Source organism: Moschus berezovskii, chromosome 11 (genome assembly GCF_049115385.1).
Source record: "Moschus berezovskii isolate FMDL1 chromosome 11, NW_MosBer_1.0, whole genome shotgun sequence".
Taxonomy (NCBI): domain Eukaryota; kingdom Metazoa; phylum Chordata; class Mammalia; order Artiodactyla; family Moschidae; genus Moschus; species Moschus berezovskii.
This window is the reverse complement of record NC_142470.1, coordinates 105,857,838-105,876,618: the sequence shown is the minus strand read 5'-3', so window position 1 is coordinate 105,876,618 and position 18,781 is coordinate 105,857,838. Positions and strand designations below refer to the sequence as shown.

The 18,781-nt window shown below is 48.1% G+C and overlaps 1 protein-coding gene across 2 annotated transcripts; it reads right to left on the bottom strand.

The window, feature by feature from the left end:
- Positions 1-15,940: 15,940 nt before the first annotated feature.
- On the bottom strand, positions 15,941-18,000 carry COX5B (cytochrome c oxidase subunit 5B). Of its 2 annotated transcripts, none has more exons than XM_055400709.2 (4): positions 17,843-18,000; positions 17,225-17,298; positions 16,949-17,048; positions 15,941-16,139 (listed from the first exon to the last, which is right to left on the bottom strand). In XM_055400709.2, the coding sequence occupies exons 1-4, from the start codon at positions 17,943-17,945 to the stop codon at positions 16,027-16,029; spliced, it is 390 nt and encodes a 129-aa protein (XP_055256684.2). In that variant the 5' UTR covers positions 17,946-18,000; the 3' UTR covers positions 15,941-16,026. The 2 variants fall into 2 exon arrangements, with proteins under 2 accessions (XP_055256684.2, XP_088697785.1); XM_088841659.1 differs by having other exon boundaries at positions 17,797-17,987.
- Positions 18,001-18,781: the final 781 nt, after the last annotated feature.

The window sequence follows — 18,781 nt, the reverse complement described above, 5'->3', positions numbered from 1 at the left end:
AGAAGATGAACTTTGGCCCATGTTTCCAGGACAGTCTCATTCCTGTCTGTAGCTCTCTCCAGGCTGGGACCTGCTCATCTGCTCAAACACCCAACCCAGCACAGACAACCTGCTACACCAGCTGGAATCCTGCTCTCCTGCGGCTTCACTAGCCAGGCTCTCTGGGGGCAAAGTCATCAAGTGAGCTGACATAGAAGCAGGTTATAAAATTTATAAGTGGACTTTCATTATGTTGTTTAGTTGCTAAGTCATGTCTGACAATTTTGTGACCCCACAGACTGTAGCCCACCAGGACCCTCTGTCCATGCGCTTCTCCAGGCAAGAATACAGGACTGGGTTGCCATTTCCATCTCCAGCGTATCTTGCTGAGCCAGGGATCCAACCCGAGTCTTCTATATTGGCAGGTGGGGTTTGTTTTTTTTTTTCCTTTTACTGCTGCATCACCAGGGAAGCCCGTAAGTGGACTCAGTTCAGTTCAATCGCTCAGTCGTGTCTGACTCTCTGCGACCCCATGAATCACAGCACACCAGGCCTCCCTGTCCATCACCAACTCCTGGAGTTCACTCAAACTCATGTCCATTGAGTTGGTGATGCCATCCAGCCATCTCATTCTCCGTCGTCCCCGTCTCCTCCCGCCCCCAACCTTTCCCAGCATCAGAGTCTTTTCCAGTGAGTCAACTCGTCGCATGAGGTGGCCAAAGTACTGCAGTTTCAGCTTTAGCATCAGTCCTTCCAATGAACACCCAGGATTGATCTCCTCTAGAATGGACTGGTTGGATCTCCTTGCAGTCCAAGGGACTCTCAAGAGTCTTCTCCAGCACCACAGTTCAAAAGCATCAATTCTTCGGCGATCAGCCTTCTTCACAGTCCAACTCTCACATCCATACATGACCACGGGAAAAACCATAGCCTTGACTAGATGGACCTTAGTTGGCAAAGTAATGTCTCCCTTTTTAATATGCTATCTAGGTTGGTCATAACTTTCCTTCCAAGGAGTAAGCGTCTTTTAATTTCATGGCTGCAATCAGCATCCGCAGTGATTTTGGAGCCCCAAAAAACAAAGTCTGACACTGTTTCCACTGTTTTTCCATCTATTTCCCATGAAGTGATGGGACCAGATGCCATGATCTTTGTTTTCTGAATGTTGAGCTTCAAGCCAACCTTTTCACTCTCCTCTTTCACTTTCATCAAGAGGCTTTTGAGTTCCTCTTCACTTTCTGCCATAAGGGTGGTGTCATCTGCATATCTGAGGTTACTGATATTTCTCCTAGCAATCCTGATTCCAGCTTGTGCTTCTTCCAGCCCAGCGTTCCTCATGATGTACTCTGCATGTAAGTTAAATAAGCAGGGTGACAATATACAGCCTTGACGTACTCCTTTCCCAATTTGGAACCAGTCTGTTGTTCCATGTCCAGTTCTGACTGTTGCTTCCTGACCTGCATACAGGTTTCTCAAGAGGCAGGTGGACTAAGAAGTCCCAAAAGCTCATTCTGATAGGATGAGGATTAAATAAAAGAAAGATGAGGGCTGGAGAGAAAGACAGCCTCCAGGTTAGCTCACAAACTTAGTAACCCACAAAGCAGCTGCACGGAGGACTGAGGACCATGAATGGAGTCTTGACCCAGAATATGATTCCTACAGGATGAAGACTGACCTGGGCACTGGAAGACAACTTGCCCCAACGTGTCCAGTACAGTTCCACTCAGCAAACCCAATTTAGCATGTCTGGTGCATCAGGCCTTGTGTTGAGCCCTCAGGCACCAAGGAAGAGGAAGAGAAGGTCTCTGCCCTTGAACTGGCAGCAGTGTGAGGTGTCTGCCAAGAGACAGACCCAGGGTCACCAAGACTCCTGCAGATGATGGAGCCTGGACCCCACTGCCCCAACAGGTGTATTCAGATTGGCTGGCTGTGAGCAGGCTCGTGGGCTAGGGCCACCTGTCCAGTGGGCAGCTAAGCCTGGTTGCCACAAAACACCTGACATTCAAAGCTACTGCACCGCCAGTGGCTGTACAACAGTCCAATTTTCCCCATAAAGGAGACACAGTCACCGGCTGTTTCTTTCCTCTCCAACCAACAAAGGAATACATTTTCATGCTTGTACCTGTTGCTCCTGGCTTTTACCAACCCCCTCCCTCCAGCTCCTTAAAAACATTAGCATCTTCAACAAAGAAATGAACCATGGTACAGACTAATAAGGGGGTCATCTTTTCTGCCTGAATCGCCAACTCATCGGAGCTAAGATAATTCTGATTTTAAAAGCACTGTGGGGACTTCCCTGGTGGTCTGACAGTTGAGACAAACCAGGGGGAACTAGTTTGACCCTGGTCTCCCTGGTCAGAGAACTAAGATCTCACGTGTTGCTCGGTGTGCCAAAAAAAACAGAAAAGCACCATGACTTTCTGTTCAACAAAGAAACATAAAAAGCTGCCAAGTGAACGATGGCACAAATGAAGTCACTATCCACCACAGGACCCAGCTCAACATGGAGCTGTGAAAATGTGAACAAAGATGCATTCCAGAATCAATGAAAACGATAATTATGGTTAGTCAACAGGCCACAAGCACTGCGTACTAGGTGTCAAGACAGGAACGCACCAGGGAACCAAAGCGATGAAGTCAGGGCCCTGCGCCAGTCAAACAGGGAGACACACTTATTGTCTAAATTTACTTCTGTTGTCTCCCTTCCAAGCCCCAACCACCCAGCCATCCAGGGCCTGTTCCTCCTCGTTCTCACACATATTCTTTCCAGGTTAAGAAAGCCATCTTAGGGACTTCCCTGGTAGTCCAGAGGCTAAGACTCCAGGTTCCCAAGGCAGGGGGCTTGGGTTCAATCCCTGGTAAGGTAACAAGCTCCCACATGCCGCAACTAAAGATACTGCATGCTGCAACGAATATCGAAGTCCCTCCATGCCACAACTAACATGACAAGGTCAAATACATAAATATTTTTAAAAGGAAACCATCTTAGAGCATGGGTCTCTGGTCCAGCCATGTTCCATCCTCCCCAGTCTAGCCCAGGAACTGGGGTTCCATCTTCCAAACACACCCAACTGCAGGGTTAGTGCTTCCCCAAGTCCCTCAAACCCAAGCCCAAAGCTTTTAATGTTCAGCCTCTGTTCCCAGCCTCTCCCACTCTTCAGCATGCTCTCATGTGTGATTTCAGCACATCACCTCACTCTTTTTGTTCTTTTACTTTCCAGGCTACAAGAAAAATAAAACAATTTGTCTTAAAATGTGACTACCAGGCCAAATAATTATAGGTACCAAAGTGTTTTGAGCCTTTGGTATATAAAGAGATCCAAGATTAACTCAGAATATAACTGTGCTTCTTATGAAGATCACTTCTTCAAGATGCCATATTCCTAACACCATGGTTTATATCTGTCCTTTTAAACAAATATTTAATAGCTCAGGAATGTTAGTCAGGGCAGAGGCTGCCATCAGCAAGGATTCAGCGCACAATATGAAAGATGAAGCGAGATGAGTTTTACCCACAAAGAAAAGCCAAAGAGTCTCCAGCATCATAAACCACACATCCATCAAACTGGGAACAGGCTGGGAAGAGAAAGCCTTTCTGGAAAGAAAAACAGCAGTGACCCTTTGTGCCCTGGGAAACATGAAAAAACAAGCAAACAACAACAAACCATCAAATCAAAACATAAACTGATTCCAAATCAGTCTGAAGAAATTTCCAGCCCAACAAGCAAACCATGGCTTGGCGACTGCGCCACCCAGGGAGAAGAGGGCCTGGCCCGTCTTGGTTGAGGCAATCCCTATAACCAGATCAGAGTCAAACGCAAACACACCCGTAGAACAAAGGAATCCATGAAAATACAAGACAGGAGGCGAGCTGACCAACGCTGGGCTTGGGACCTACCGCAGTTTGCCGGGGGCGGGGTGGGTACTGCGGCTGCCATGCCGCTTGAGGATCCCCAGCCTCAGTTTCCTCCCCTGTAAAATGGAGCTGACCAGCCTCCCCCTGAGTCACAGGACCGAAGGCCACAGAGGGAGCCCACACCACGGAGGCCTGGCAGGGCGGGACTCAGGAGGGTCCGGTTGGAGGCAGGGGACCCGGCCAGCTGTTGGGGAAAGGGAGTGGGAGGAGGCCGCTAGGGTGGTGGGGGTGGAGGACGGGAGGAGCGGCGGGCCGGGTGGGGACGGGCGCGGGTCTCCAGGGCCTCCCCGCGCGGAGCGCTGACCTGGACACAGCAACAGCGCCTCCTCACACCGCCCGCGATGGCTGCTCTCGGCGCCCTCTGAGCCCGCCACTTGCGACGCGCATGCGCAGCCGCACCATGTGCGCGCCACGTGCGCGCCCCCTAGGTTGTGCCCGCCCTGGTGGCGCAGCGCAGCAGCTTGCTTCGCTCCCGCTACTCCCACTCAGGCCCCACCCCCTCAGGCAGAGCCCGGAGCAAGCCGCCAAATCCTGAGCACGACGGCCTCCATTTTACGGTTGAGAACACCGAGGCCCAGGGGGAGAGGGCCGCTTGCCAAAGGCACACAAACAGAAAGAGGTGGCTTCAAGATTTCATTCCAGAACAGACCTGTCCTTCCCACCTCTTTGGTCCTTTTTAAACTGTGAGACCCTACAGGCCTGGTGTGTTGAGAACACTTGGCTGATAACCACCAACCACAGTATGATTCCTCACATGTATCTGAGTGTGTATGACTATCCGTGTGCACTTGGAGGATGTCGGCCCTCAGAGTCACACTCAACAATGTACTGTGCCCCAACCCAGTGCCTGGCACTGAGCTGGGCCATTGACACATTATTCCTCTTTATCCTCTGCCAGTTCTGCCATCAGTTAAAACCCACATCCTGCTCTTCCGGGGTACTGATTTTTAGTTAGCCATCACAAATAACTTATTAAAATGACCCCCTGGCATGGTTTTCAAGACAGGATGCTGGTAGAGCTGCTGCTGGAACTTTGGGGAAGCCCATACTCTGCAGGAACCCCTATTCTGGGGCCAGGGTGTGATGGGAGGGGAGGCAGCAGCCCTGCTCTGCTGACAGGCCCTCCCAGCAATATTGCTTCTTGATTGTCTTTGATCAACACCTCTAGGAGTTCGGGCCCTTTAATTCACCTTACTTCCAATTGTCAACAGGGATAATGGGGACGGTCAAGGGATCCTATCTGAACTCCTTACTGTTCTTTTGAGAATTCCTGCTAATTTAAATGTTTTAAACATTTATAGGTTCAGCTCAGTTCAGTCGCTCAGTCATGTCTGACTCTTTGCAACCCCATGAATCACAGCACACCAGGCCTCCCTGTCCATCACCAACTCCCAGAGTTCATTCAAACTCATGTCCATTGAGTCGGTGATGCCATCAGGTTAGGCCCATTTTAATGAACATCATTTCTAAGTTTAAGATACACAGGCAAAATTGAAAATAACTTACACAAGAATAATGCTTTTCAATATATAAATGCTTCCTCCAATTTTACCTCTTCACAGCAGGCTGGAGGGCATTATTATTACTTTCATTCTTCAGATGGAGAAACTGAGGCTTGGAGGCTGCCAACTTGGCTCAGGGCCATAAGTGGGGTTATAAGAGGCAGCACAGAAGCCCAGGACTTTCTGTGCTCCTGGTCTGTCTTCCTCCCCATCTCCTAGGGTTCTGTTTTCATTTTAGGGACTTGTCCTCCTTCTCTGTTTGAGTTCAGGCTCTGTGTCCTTGAGGCCACCCGCAATCTTCCCAGAGGACCCTCAGAGAGAAAAGGAGGTTTGACCAACAAGAATGCTTCAACGGCTCAGGGACTACAGGAGAGGACCTCTGCAGAGCCCGGCCGAGTGCCAGCTGAGGACCTGCCCAGTTGCCCCTCCCTGTCTACCTCCTCCTCTTCCTCCATCTCCTCTCCCTGAAATCTCTGTTCCCTTAGGCCCTACCCTATGGGACCACCAGCTGTGCATGCCTCCTTCTAGTGGTTTGATCTTTTAACCCAGTTAAAAAACCGTGTTCCATTGGAAGGACTCATGCTAAAGCTGAAGCTCCAATTCTTTGGCCACCTCATGCGAAGAGTTGACTCACTGGAAAAGACTCTTATGCTGGGAGGGATTGCGGGCGGGAGGAGAAGGGGATGACAGAGAATGAGATGGCTAGATGGCATCACCGACTCGATGGAGGTGAGTTAGAGTGAACTCTGGGAGTTAGTGATGGACAGGGAGGCCTGGCGTGCTGTGATTCATGGGGTTGCAAAGAGTTGGACATGACTGAGTGACTGAACTGAACTGAACTGAAGAGTCCTTTGAATAGTGACCGTAGTAAAGGGACTGACTCAGGGAAGCTGGCCTTGCTTCTTTCCATGTTATGCCATGTGAGTAGCTGCTTAGTCTTCCAAAGGCCAGCCTGGAGTGACACTTTCAATTATTTTATTCATCCAAGGCTTCAACTTCATGTAATTATCATTTATTGATCCTCTAGTAGGTGCTGCATATATGATATGGGTTGTAATTTAATCCTTTTTAAAGATCCTGCAAAAGGGGATTTGGAAGTTCCAAGAGGTTAAGTGAGTTGCCCAAGTTTTATACAGCTGCTAGTTACTATGTGTCAGTCGTATCTGACTCTTTGGGACCCCATGGACTGTAGCCCACCAGGCTCCTCTGTCTATGGGATTCTCCAGGCAAGAATATTGGAGTGGGTTGCCATTTCCTTCTCCAGGGGATCTTCCCTACCTAGGGATCAAACCTGGGTCTCTTGCATTGCTGCTGCTGCTAAATCGCTTCAGTCGTGTCCAACTCTGTGCGACCCCCTAGACGGCAGCCCACCAGGCTCCGCCATCCCTGGGATTCTCCAGGCAAGAACACTGGAGTGGGTTGCCATTTCCTTCTCTAATGTGTGAAAGTGAAAAGTGAAAGTGAAGTCGCTCAGTCGTGTCCGACTAGTAGCGACCCAATGGACTGCAGCCCACCAGGCTCCTCTGTCCATGTGATTTTCTAGGCAGGCGGATGCTTTACTGTCTGACCTACTAGGGAAGCCCTAGTAGATCAGACTCCATAGCCTATACCTCTTCCTCCACAGTACACTAGCTGATTTCAAAAGTTATTAGAGAAAAGATTAAAAATCAAAATCACAAAGAGGAGGAAGACCCAAATGTGGCCAAGAGGACTAATGTGATTATGTGAATGACTATTAAATCTGTTTTTGAGCTTCTTTCTTGGAAGCAAGAAGAAAAGTGTGGGGAGATGAAGGGCTACATGCTTCTCTGTATAATACAGAGTCTCTGTGGTCAAAGGAAATAAATTTTTTCTCTTATTTTCCATTCCAGGAGTAATTTCTCCTGTGGGTTTTATACAAGGACATTGCATAACAAAACGAATAAAGTTTTCAAAAACCAGGTGCAACAAAAGACAGATAAATAATTGTCCTGTGTAATGTGTTCGTCCATTCAGCAATCATTCAATAAACACTGAGCACCTACCATGCCTTGGCTGCCGAGATGCAAAACACATGCAAAAAGATAATTATCCTGCAGTGTAATCAACTGTAATGGAGGTATCCTCGATGCTTCAGGAGTACACCCGAGTGGAATGATACCCTGCCTTGGGGCGGAGGTCACAGGCAAGGTAGCATTTGCCCATATTCTTGAAGTCTGAGTTAGATTAGCAGCTTATTTCCGAAAGGAGGATAAGGCATTCAAGGAAAAGGGAACTGAATGAGCAAAACATGAAGGCTAATGTTGCATGTGAGTACTGAATTGTCACCTCTCAGCAGGGCAGGGCAGGACTCAAAAGGTGACAGCCAGCTTGACAGGAACCTGGAGGGCCAGCAGGATTCGATTCAGTACCGAAGGAACAGAGGCCAAACAGAGATGGGAGGAGCTGGGAACAGGGTAGGCTCCAGCAGGGGCCATCCTGGGGACTACTGCCGAGGAAGAACCACAGCCCGATGGGGGAGGGAGCAGAGGGGAACCCCAGTGAGTCAGCCCAGAGGGCAGATCCTACTAACCAGATGAATGGACTCAAAATGAGTCCAGTTGGCAGCCAGGTGAATTTTAAGTATCCACAAGACCTTTTAGAACTAACACCCAAAAAAGAAAGTAGGAAGTCAAGAAACATCTGGAGTAACAGGCTAATTTGGCCTTGGAGCATGGAATGAAGCAAGGCAAAGGCTAATAGAGTTTTGTCAAGAGAACGCACTGGTCATAGCAAACACCCTCTTCCAACAACACAAGAGAAGACTCTACACATGGACATCACCAGATGGTCAACACCAAAATCAGATTGATTATATTCTTTGCAGCCAAAGATGGAGAAGCTCTATACAGTTAGCAAAAACAAGACCAGGAGTTGACTGTGGCTCAGATCATGAACTCCTTATTGCCAAATTCAGACTTAAATTGAAGAAAGTAGGGAAAACCCCTAGACCATTCAGATATGACCTAAATCAAATCCCTTATGATTATACAGTGGAAGTGAGAAATAGATTTAAGGGACTAGATCTGATAGATAGAGTGCCTGATGAACTCTGGACGGAGGTTCGTGACATTGTACAGGAGACAGGGACCAAGACCATGCCCATGGAAAAGAAATGCAAAAAAGCAAAATGGCTGTCTGAGGAGGCCTTACAAATAGCTGTGAAAAGAAGAGAAGCGAAAAGCAAAGGAGGAAAGGAAAGATATAAGCATCTGAATGCAGAGCTCCAAAGAATAGCAAGGAGAGAGATAAGAAAGCCTTCCTCAGTGATCAATGCAAAGAAATAGAGGAAAACAACAGAATGGGAAAGACAAGAGATCTCTTCAAGAAAATTAGAGATTCCAAGGGAACATTTCATGCAAAGATGGGCTCAATAAAGGACAGAAATGGTATGGACCTAACAGAAGCAGAAGATACTAAGAAGAGGTGGCAAGAATACACAGAAGAACTGTACAAAAAAGATCTTCACGACCAAGATAGTCACGATAACGTGATCACTGACCTAGAGCCAGACATCTTGGAATGTGAAGTCAAGTGGGCCTTAGAAAGCATCACTACGAACAAAGCTAGTGGAGGTGATGGAATTCCAGTTGAGCTATTTTAAATCTTGAAAGATGATGCTGTGAAAGTGCTGCACTCAATATGCCAGCAAATTTGGAAAACTCAGCCGTGGCCACAGGACTGGAAAAGGTCAGTCTTCATTCCAATCCCAAAGAAAGGCAATGCCAAAGAATACTTAAACTACCGCACAATTGCACTCATCTCACACGCTAGTAAAGTCATGCTCAAAATTCTCCAAGCCAGGCTTCAGCAATATGTGAACCGTGAACTCCCAGATGTTCAAGCAGGTTTTAGAAAAGGCAGAGGCACCAGAGATCAAATTGCCAACATCGGCTGGATCATGGAGAAAGCAAGAGAGTTCCAGAAAAATATCTATTTCTGCTTCTTTGACTATGCCAAAGCCTTTGACTGTGTGGATCACAATAAACTGTGGAAAATTCTGAAAGAGATGGGAATACCAGACCACCTGACCTGCCTCTTGAGAAACCTGTATGCAGGTCAGGAAGCAACAGTCAGAACTGTACATGGAACTGGTTCCAAACAGGAAAAGGAGTACCTCAAGGCTGTATATTGTCACCTTGCTTATTTAACTTATATGCAGAGTACATCATGAGGAACGCTGGGCTGGAAGAAGCACAAGCTGGAATCAAGATTGCTGGGAGAAATATCAATAACCTCAGATGTGCAGATGACACTACCCTTATGGCAGAAAGTGAAGAGGAACTCAAAAGCCTCTTGATGAAAGTGAAAGAGGAGAGTGAAAAGGTTGGCTTGAAGCTCAACATTCAGAAAACAAAGATCATGGCATCTGGTCCCATCACTTCATGGGAAATAGATGGAAAAACAGTGGAAACAGTGTCAGACTTTATTTTTTTGGGCTCCAAAATCACTGCAGATGCTGATTGCAGCCAGGAAATTAAAAGACGCTTACTCCTTGGAAGGAAAGTTATGGCCAACCTTGATAGTATATTAAAAGGCAGAGACATTACTTTGCGAACAGAGGTCCGTCTAGTGAAGGCTATGGTTTTTCCCGTGGTCATGTATGAATGTGAGAGTTGGACTGTGAAGAAAGCTGATTGCCGAAGAATTGATGCTTCTGAACTGTGGTGTTGGAGAAGACTCTTGAGAGTCCCTTGGACTGCAAGGAGATCCAACCAGTCCATTCGAAAGGAGATCAATCCTGGATGTTCATTGGAAGGACTGATGCTAAAGTTGAAACTGCAATACTTTGGCCACCTCATGCGACGAGTTGACTCACTGGAAAAGACTCTGATGCTGGGAAAGGTTGGGGGCGGGAGGAGAAGGGGACGACCGAGAATGAGATGGCTGGATGGCATCACCGACTCTGTGGACATAAGTTTGAGTGAACTCCGGGAGTTGGTGATGGACAGGGAGGCCTGGTGTGCTGTGATTCATGGGGTCGTGGAGAGTCGGACACAACTGAGCGACTGAATTGAACTGAACTGAACAGAGTATTCAGGGGGTGAAGTCTAATACAAAATTATTCCTGTAGGTGAACTGTATAACATCAAAACAAAACTGGTGAGGGTGGTGCTGTTCAAGAATCTACTGATGGACCCAGAGCATTTGGGGAAATAAAATACTCCCCGTTGGGACAGAACTGAGATTCGAGGATGAGGACTGAATAAAGGGTGTATACCACCCTTGGCTATACCAACCAAAGGCTATCCTTGGTATGTCACTTTCCCATTTTTTTTTTAATTCTTTAGCTCTGTGTGTGTTTATTATTGGCTGTATGGCATGTAGGATCCTAGTTCCAGGACAAGGGACTGAACTGGAATACCCTGCATTAGAAGCTTGGAGTCCTAACCACTGGACAGCCAGGGAATTCCTGTTTAGACCTGTATTTAGAAGATGATTTGGGCTCAGGCTCTCTGATGTCATTTTGGAAGCTTCTTCACTGAATCTTCTGCTTACTCTGAGTGTTAGTCACTCAGTCGTGTCTGACTGTTTGTGGTCCCATGGACTTTAGCCTCCCAGGCTCCTCTGTCTGTGGGATTCTCCAGGCAAGAATACTGGAGTGGGTTGGCATTTCTTTCTCCAGGGGATCTTCCTGACCCAGGGATCGAACCCAGGTCTCCAGCATTGCAGGAAGATTCTTTACTGAGTAAGCCGCCAGGGAAGCCCTACTCTGAGCTGAACAAATGTCCAGTTCAGATGAATTATCCCAATTACCCTGAAGATTCATGAGCTTATTTTTTTTACTGTATTCACATACAAGTGTGCCTATGTGTAATGAAGTATTCCCATGGGGTTACAGAAACAGAGTAATTGTCTTTCGTGGCGATGACTGGAATTTGTTGAATACTTACTACATGCTGGAATCTGGCACTTGGACAAGGAGAGGAACAAGTTGGATGTGGTCCAGGGGGCTTACCCTGGAGGTGTTCATACTCCTGGGTTGAGTTTAATTTTCTTTAAAATGGGCTTAGCACGGGGCCTTCCCTGGCAGTCAGGTAGTTAAAACTTCGCCTTTCAGTGCAAGGAGTACAGGTTTGATCCTCTCTTCGAGCTAAGATCGCACATGCCTTGCAGCCAAAAAACTAAAACATAAAACAGAAGCAATATTGTAACAAATTCAATGAAGACTTTAAAAATGATCCACATCAAAAAAAAGAAATCTTAAAAAAATGGACATAGCACCTACCTCTGGAGCTGTTTTGAGGACAAAGTGCTCAGAACCATGCCTAACAACACACTGTAAGTGCTGGCATAAAAATGTCTATTCAGAACCACCCTATGACTCAGAAATTCCACTCCTGGGCATATATCAGAAAAAAGCACACCAATTAAAAATGATACAGCCCAATGTTCATAACAGCATAATTATTTACAGTTGCCAAAATATGGAAGCAGCCTAAGTGTCCGTCAACAAATGAACGTGAAGTTGGAGGTAGATGCCCAGGGTGAGCAGTGGGAGTTCATTCCCTGTGGACAGAAACTCCAAAATATCAACAGGACAATCCAGAGAGGAGGGTGAACCCTGCCTAGATAAGAGAGAAGAGATCACATATTTCTCTAAGTCAAGGAGAACTTCCTGACTAGAAAGCTTCTTGGAGGTCAAAGGGAAGTGATGCCAAACAACCCACAGGCCCCTTTGGTGGACTCTGTCTTGGCTGAGAGTTGCATGTGCACACATAGGAGGATCCTGTGCTGTGCTTAGTTGCTAAGTCGTGTCCGACTCTTTGCGACCCCATGGACGATTGCCGGCTCCTAGAGGTTCCTGAGATATACCAAATACAGACTCAGAACCAGGCAAGTCAAAATGATTGGCCCAAGGAAACCTGGAAGAAATGCCCCAGAAATGTGTACTAAATAATTTGTCATGTCAGATTATTTATGACCCTATGGTCTGTAGCCCACCAGGCTCCTCTGTCCATGGGATTCTTCTGGAGTGGATTGCCATGCCCTCCTCCAGGGGATCTCCCCGACCGGGGATCTCCCCGACCAGGTATCAAAGCAGCATCTTTATGTCTCCTGCAGGCGGGTTCTTTACCACTGGCGCCACCTGGGAAGCCCAACTGTAAATGCATAATAACCTTTAAAAATTGTGAATCACTATATTGTATACATCTATAGCTGTATAATATTGTACAGCAACTATATTTCAATAAAAAATTTCATCATTAATCAGTATTTTAAATCAGTATTCGTAGTTGTTTATATTTACCTAAAGGAACTCCGGAAGGATACACAGGAAACCAATGCAAGCAGTTACCTCTGGGTGTGTGTTGGGGGAGGGGGAATGGAATGTGGCTTCTGCCTTGAATCCATCTCAAGAAACTTCTAGAAGAGAGTGGGTTGTTCTTCACTTGGGCCAAGTTCATGCAAGCTTGAAGGAACGGGGTCATAAAGGACTTAATCTGCATTTCCATCACCAGAAAGAGCAGCTCTGACTGGACCACAGAGGTCCTGTCCTCTTACAGAAGCAGAGGTAGGGCTAGCTTTTAATTATCATGGGAGTGGAAGAGACAGTTGCTGTTGAGGGCTCGCCCTATCCTGCATCAGAGACAGCTCAGAGCCCTGTAGCCCTCAGGGGAGCCTGAGGACCACGCAACAAAGTGGCTGAACCTCTGGTAGGCTGTGGGAGCCAGGGCCCTTCTGGAGGAAAAGCCAAGTCAGACAAATGTTTTTGTGTAGATGCTGCAAATCCAAAATGGGTCGCCTGGAACCACTCTCAGCATGAGGCCTGGCTGGGACTGCCGCTCAGAGGATCTGAGGAGGCTACTTATTTAGTGTGTGTGTATGTGTCTGTGTGTGTAAGAGACAAAAGCAGAAGGCACAGGACAGCTCGCACAGGAGAAAAGTGAACTACTGCCCTTCCTTTTTCGAGGATGCTTCTCTCACCCACTATTTCCCAGCCAACTCCATGGAGCTCTGTTTATTCTTTCAGGGAGGAACCTGACCCCAGCAGGGAAGTCCTAGTAGTCCTCTCTTCCTCTCCACCAATCTCTGCCTTTCCTCTCCTTCCCCCTCCACCTCCCACCCTCCTGCTGGGCCTGCCCACCGGATCTGCCAGTGTATAGAGGGTGCTCAGGGTTTAGGGAGCCCGAGGGGATGGTGAGGACCAGGGTGGGCCTCGGTGGGATGTTCTGATCGGCTGGGCTGGGTGGTACGGGCAGATGTGAGGCTGTAGCAGCAGAGGGCGCTGACCAGAACCAGGAAGAGGGGATGGGGTGGAGCTTTCTTGCCCAATCTCTCTCTCTTCCATCCTCCTCCCTGCCCTGCTGGCAACCAGAGGGTTAGAGAGTCCCTTGATGCAAGCCATGAAGGTCAGCTCCCCAGGCAGAGAGAGGGGTGGAGGGTGGATCTGGAAGATCACACAGGGAGCGACCAGCCTGCTTCTCCGGCTGGGACAACCCGTTCAGATGGCTCCACCACACTGTCGCCGACATCCTCAGTTCCTTTCTCCCTTGCCCAACAATTTGTCTTCCATCTTCCTGCTTCCAAGGTGGCTGGAGAATGTCATACACTTGGACAGGCGTGTGGCAGTTGCCCTTGGCTGAGTCACGGGTATTGAGAGCTTGGCAGCTCTTTCTTCACTCATTGCCCTGAAGCCCCAGCCCCGCCTACTTGTATTTCACTCAGCCTCCCTTCCCTCCTCTTTGACCCTCCCTTCTTCCCTTCCCTCAGGTCTTGGAGAAACTGGGTCTCTCCTCTCCAGGGCTGTTCCTCCACCTGCCAGGGTCTTCCTCCCCTCTCTGCACTAGGCACCCTCCACTGGCCCTCAAGGATGCTGAGACAGGAGTCTTTTTTTCACACTGTGCCTCTGTGCCCTCAATCTGTCTTCTCGTTCCAGACTGCTTGGGCAAGCAGCCTCTTCTCTTTGTCTGCATCATCAGCAAACACTTGCACGTGTTCTCACTGCACTGTGCCCTGTAACTTGTCGTCCTGTAGGCCAATATGCCAAGCCCCAGCCTTTCTTTACAACCTTGTTTTGATAGACACCTTCCTTTTGTTAACCCTTCTCCTTACCTCCCCAAATTAAGCTTCCTGGACCTTGCCTTTCAGCCTCTTCTTGGCTTTTCTCCCTCTGCTGGAGGTTGGATCTCAGCTCCATTTCCATCACCAAGTCCCACTGGAACTTTCTTTCTGCTTCCAGCCCGCTCTCCCCAGCTAACCTGTCCATCCCCATCTGCACCTCATGATTCTTTAGGGCCTGCAAAATCAAGTTATCCAGACTCACCTTCTTTCTCCTCCAAGCGTACCCTTCCTCTCCTTGTCTTCCGTAACAAACCTTCAGGGACTCCCCTTCTCCCAGATAAATGAAGGCCAAATACCCTTGCAAGTCTTTGGCATTCCAACCACAACTTATTCTTTGCTGTTTTCCCAAAGGCCTCTCTGCTTTTTCCCTTTGGAGATTTTAGGACCAGTCCTGACACCTGCCTCCTTGGGTGGGAAGTTAATCATTCTCCCCATCATGTATTCTCACAGCACTTTAGACAAATTCTAAGGAGCTGGGTTTGGATCCAGTGTTTTTATTAGCTCTGTGACCTTGGCCAAATAGCTTAACCTCTCTGAAACTCTGTAAGGTGATAATCTGAGTCCAGAAATAACCCTACACATTAGTGGTCAATATTCAACAGGGCACAAGGACAATGGAAAAAATAGTTTTTCAACAAATAGGAAATGTCCAGAACAGGCAAATTCATAGATAGAAAGTAGATCAGTGGCTGTCAGGAGCAGGGGGAAAGAGAAGAGGGGGTGTTAATCCTTCTCCTGGGTGCTGACTTTTGAGAATGTTCTGGAATTAGTGATAATGACTGCAAAACTTTGTGCGTTTACTAGAAACCACTGAATTGTACACTTTGAGAATGAATTCTATGGTATATGAATTATATCTGAATTTTTAGAAATTAAGTACACAAAGAAAGAGAAAGGTCCATTTCACAGGATAGTCGTGAGGGTCAACTGATGCCAAGTATGGGAGGGGCTGTGCTGCCTTTGATGCTCAAGGGGTGGCTGTGTATTCACCTTTCTCTCCCACTCGTGTCAGCTAGGCTTCCCAGGTGGCTCAGTGGTAAAGAATCTGCCTGCAATGCAGGAGACCCAGGTTCGATCCCTGGGTTGGGAAGATCCCCTGGAGAAGGAAATGGCAACCAATTCCAGTATTCTTGCCTGGAAAATCCCCATGGACAGAGGAGCCTGATAGGTTACAGTCCACGGGGTCACAAAGAAGATAAAACTTGGCTAGTAAACCACAACCCGCCCTCAGAGAATATGATCCCAGTGACAAAGCTAGATGATGAAGCCAACGTTACAAGTCCAGTCAGCCTGACTCCGTTTCCCCATACCGACTGTCACCATCACTGCATTAGGAGTTGACAATCTCAGTGTACAGAAGCAAAGGGATGGCAAGCTAATATTGACAGATAGCTATTTCTGACATAAAAATTATCCACGCTTCCCCCAAAAACACAGGAAAGAAATAAGACCAGCGAACTATGGGAGGAGAAGCCAATGTAATGGCTAGTCTTTACTGGAAAGAAGAAATTCCACATCATATTCTGAGTGCATTAGTGCAATGGCTCAGTGGGCCAGCTGGTGTGGCACCAGCTTGTAATGGGTTCCACAGCTGGGGCATCGCTGGGCCTCGCCTTTGTGCAGCCAGAACCAGATGACAGTACTGTTGTCTTCTTCACCTGAAAGAAAAAAGGTAGCTGAAGGCCATGCAGCCTAGAAGGACTTTCACCGTTAACCTACTGCCCTCAGACACCTCTGAGATGCAAATAAAGTTATGGTTGACACTATAAGGTCAGTTCAAGCTGATTCCATTTTTCAGATGAAGGAACTGAGGCCAAGTTTACCTGCCCTCTAATCAGTTCCTTATGAGGTTCCTACAGTTCTCTGACTGTGTAGAATCCCAAAGTTGGGTCCATTTTCTAGATGGATATTTCTGCACGCCATCTCTCCACTGAGGCAGTATTATTGATGTTCCAGGCCTCTTTACAGTGAGGGTGACCTACTTTGGCAAGGGGGCCTGAGGGTCAAAACTTTTAAAATATTTATCCATATATCTTTACACACATACACTCACAGGCAACAGATGTGAAGAAACTAGTAGACATCCTCCATACTAAACATATTAAATTAAACAAATGGGTGAGACTTCTTGGTGGTCTAGTGGCTAAGACTCCATGCTCCCAATGCAGGGGGCCTGGATTCCATCCTTGGTCAGGAAACTAGATCCTGTATGCTGCAACTAAAAGATCTCACGCACAGTAACAAAGATCCTGAGAATCACAACTAAGACCTGGCAGAGCCAAATAAGCAAATATTAAAAAAAAAAAAATTAAACAGAGACTTCCCATGTGGTTCAGTGGTTAAGATTCTGTGTTTCCAATGCAGGGGGCGTGGGTTCCATCCCTGGTTGGGGAACTATGATCCCACATTCTGCACAGCCAAAAAATAAGTAAACAAAAAGGTAAGAAAATAGTAGAGAACCACTTACAGATGCAGCCCACTATCCGCTTGTTGGTGATGGAGGGGACTAAATTAGGGTCTTCCTTGGTACCTGAGGTTGCCTTTGGGGCAAGTATATTGTATGGGTCCTGAAAAAAACAAAATAAAGGGTCTATTATGCCAAATGATCCCTACCCTCTAGGGACTACCAATACTGTTCCCAGAAGCCAGGTTTCCTGCGGGGAAGGCTCCCCAGAGAGGAGGCTGCTCTGATCCCATCCAAGGCAATGAACTCTCCCAGAAGGCATGGGAACATTCTTCTCACCTGTCCCTTGCGTGCAGCCAGCATGACCTCCCTCTCTAGCCCAGTCGCCTGCTCTTCATCAGTAGGAACACCACCTAAAAGAAAATAAAAAAATTATGATGTCGGCTGAAATGATCAAGAGGGAAAACGCACATAAGACAATTTTTGCTTGCAGTTTTAGCGGGCCCACAGGCTCCCACAGTATATCCATACCCACTGTCCCTTAAGAACCAGTCACGTTACCCAAAAGTGGAACCCGGGGTGATCTTTTCTTCCTTCAACCACGGAGGCCGATTTTTCTGCATTTTTTTTTTTTTTTTTCTAAAAGCAGGTTAATCAGAGTCCTAGTGGGGTGCATCCAACTGGAGACGGGTTCAAGTCTGAAGGGCGGCTTGCCCCTCCACGCCCCGGCTGCAAATTCTGCCCACCAAGGTCAGCCACCCAGCAACCCCGTTTAGGAATTTTTCGCAGCCGGGTCACTTCGGTGGTCAGCAGCAGCTGCGGTCGAGAATAACAGGGAGAGATCCGCAGAGCCTCAGGCCTTTGGGACCCAGAGGAGATGAAAGGCCTCCCCCACCCCGGCTTTTGCTGACCTAACACCACCGCGGGAGGGCAACGGCACACGTTGCCGGCGAGTACCTCCAGACGCCATAGAGCGCACCACGGAGACTCCATATGGACCCCGGGCCCTCAGGGCCTGGGAGGCCAAAGCTCCAGCTCCCCGGAGTAACCTTGACGCCATCACGCCCGCTACAAACACCGGCACTTCCGGGAGCAGGCTCCTGAAACAGAAAGGATTTCCGGGGGAGGGCTTTTTTTCCTTCGCTTCCTTCCGGCCTAGAGTCCGCCTTACTCACGTGACCTTTCCGGGGCGGGGCAGCAGGGAAGGCTGCGCCTGCGCAACTCTGCCTCATCCGTGCAGCCGGCTAGGGGCGGGGCTCGTAACGGTTTCAATTGTAGACTTCTGGACACCTGCCGTTTGCTAACGCTGAGGTTGGGTGCAACTTGTTTTGCGCCTGTGAGACTGAGTGTCCGAATGGGGCAACCCCACCGTAGTGCATATGTTTCTTGGCTGACAGTTGTGCTTGGGCGACGTGGAGGCTGCTGATGGAAGACGTGAAGCCAGAGCCTGTCAGGATACCTGCCACACATCAAGTGGTCCCCATTTAGCAGTAGCGTCCCAAAGGCCACAATATTAATTGTGATGGAGGCAAATTGTGATGCTGGGTCTCCTGGCAGTGTGACAGCTACTGTGAACGTGGGGCCCAACCTGTAAGAACTTGGACAGAATCTGCCCACAGCACTAGTATCATTTTCCTGTAGCTGTGGCTTTGAGGTGATGAGATCCAGGCCTGAGGAGAGGCTGAGGAAGGGGAAGACAGTAGGGCCATGTTGTGGGCCCCTCCCAGAACCAAACCTGGAGGAGGGCACGGCAACCCACTCCAGTATTTCTTGCCAGAAGAATCCCATGGACAGAGGAACTTGGAGGGTGGCAGTCCATAGGATCTCATAGTCGGACACGACTGAAGCGACTTAGCACACCCAGAACCAAAGCCCTTGGTGATGTGGGATAAAGGG

Excerpts from the sequence above, each read along its gene's own strand:
- COX5B (XM_055400709.2), bottom strand. The coding sequence starts at position 17,945 with ATGGCGTCAAGGTTACTCCGGGGAGCTGGAGCTTTGGCCTCCCAGGCC. Across the intron at positions 17,299-17,842 it reads GCGCTCTATGGCGTCTGGAG|GTGGTGTTCCTACTGATGAA; the intron begins GTACTCGCCGGC and ends ATTTTCTTTTAG. Across the intron at positions 16,140-16,948 it reads GCGGATAGTGGGCTGCATCT|GTGAAGAAGACAACAGTACT; the intron begins GTAAGTGGTTCT and ends TTTTTCTTTCAG.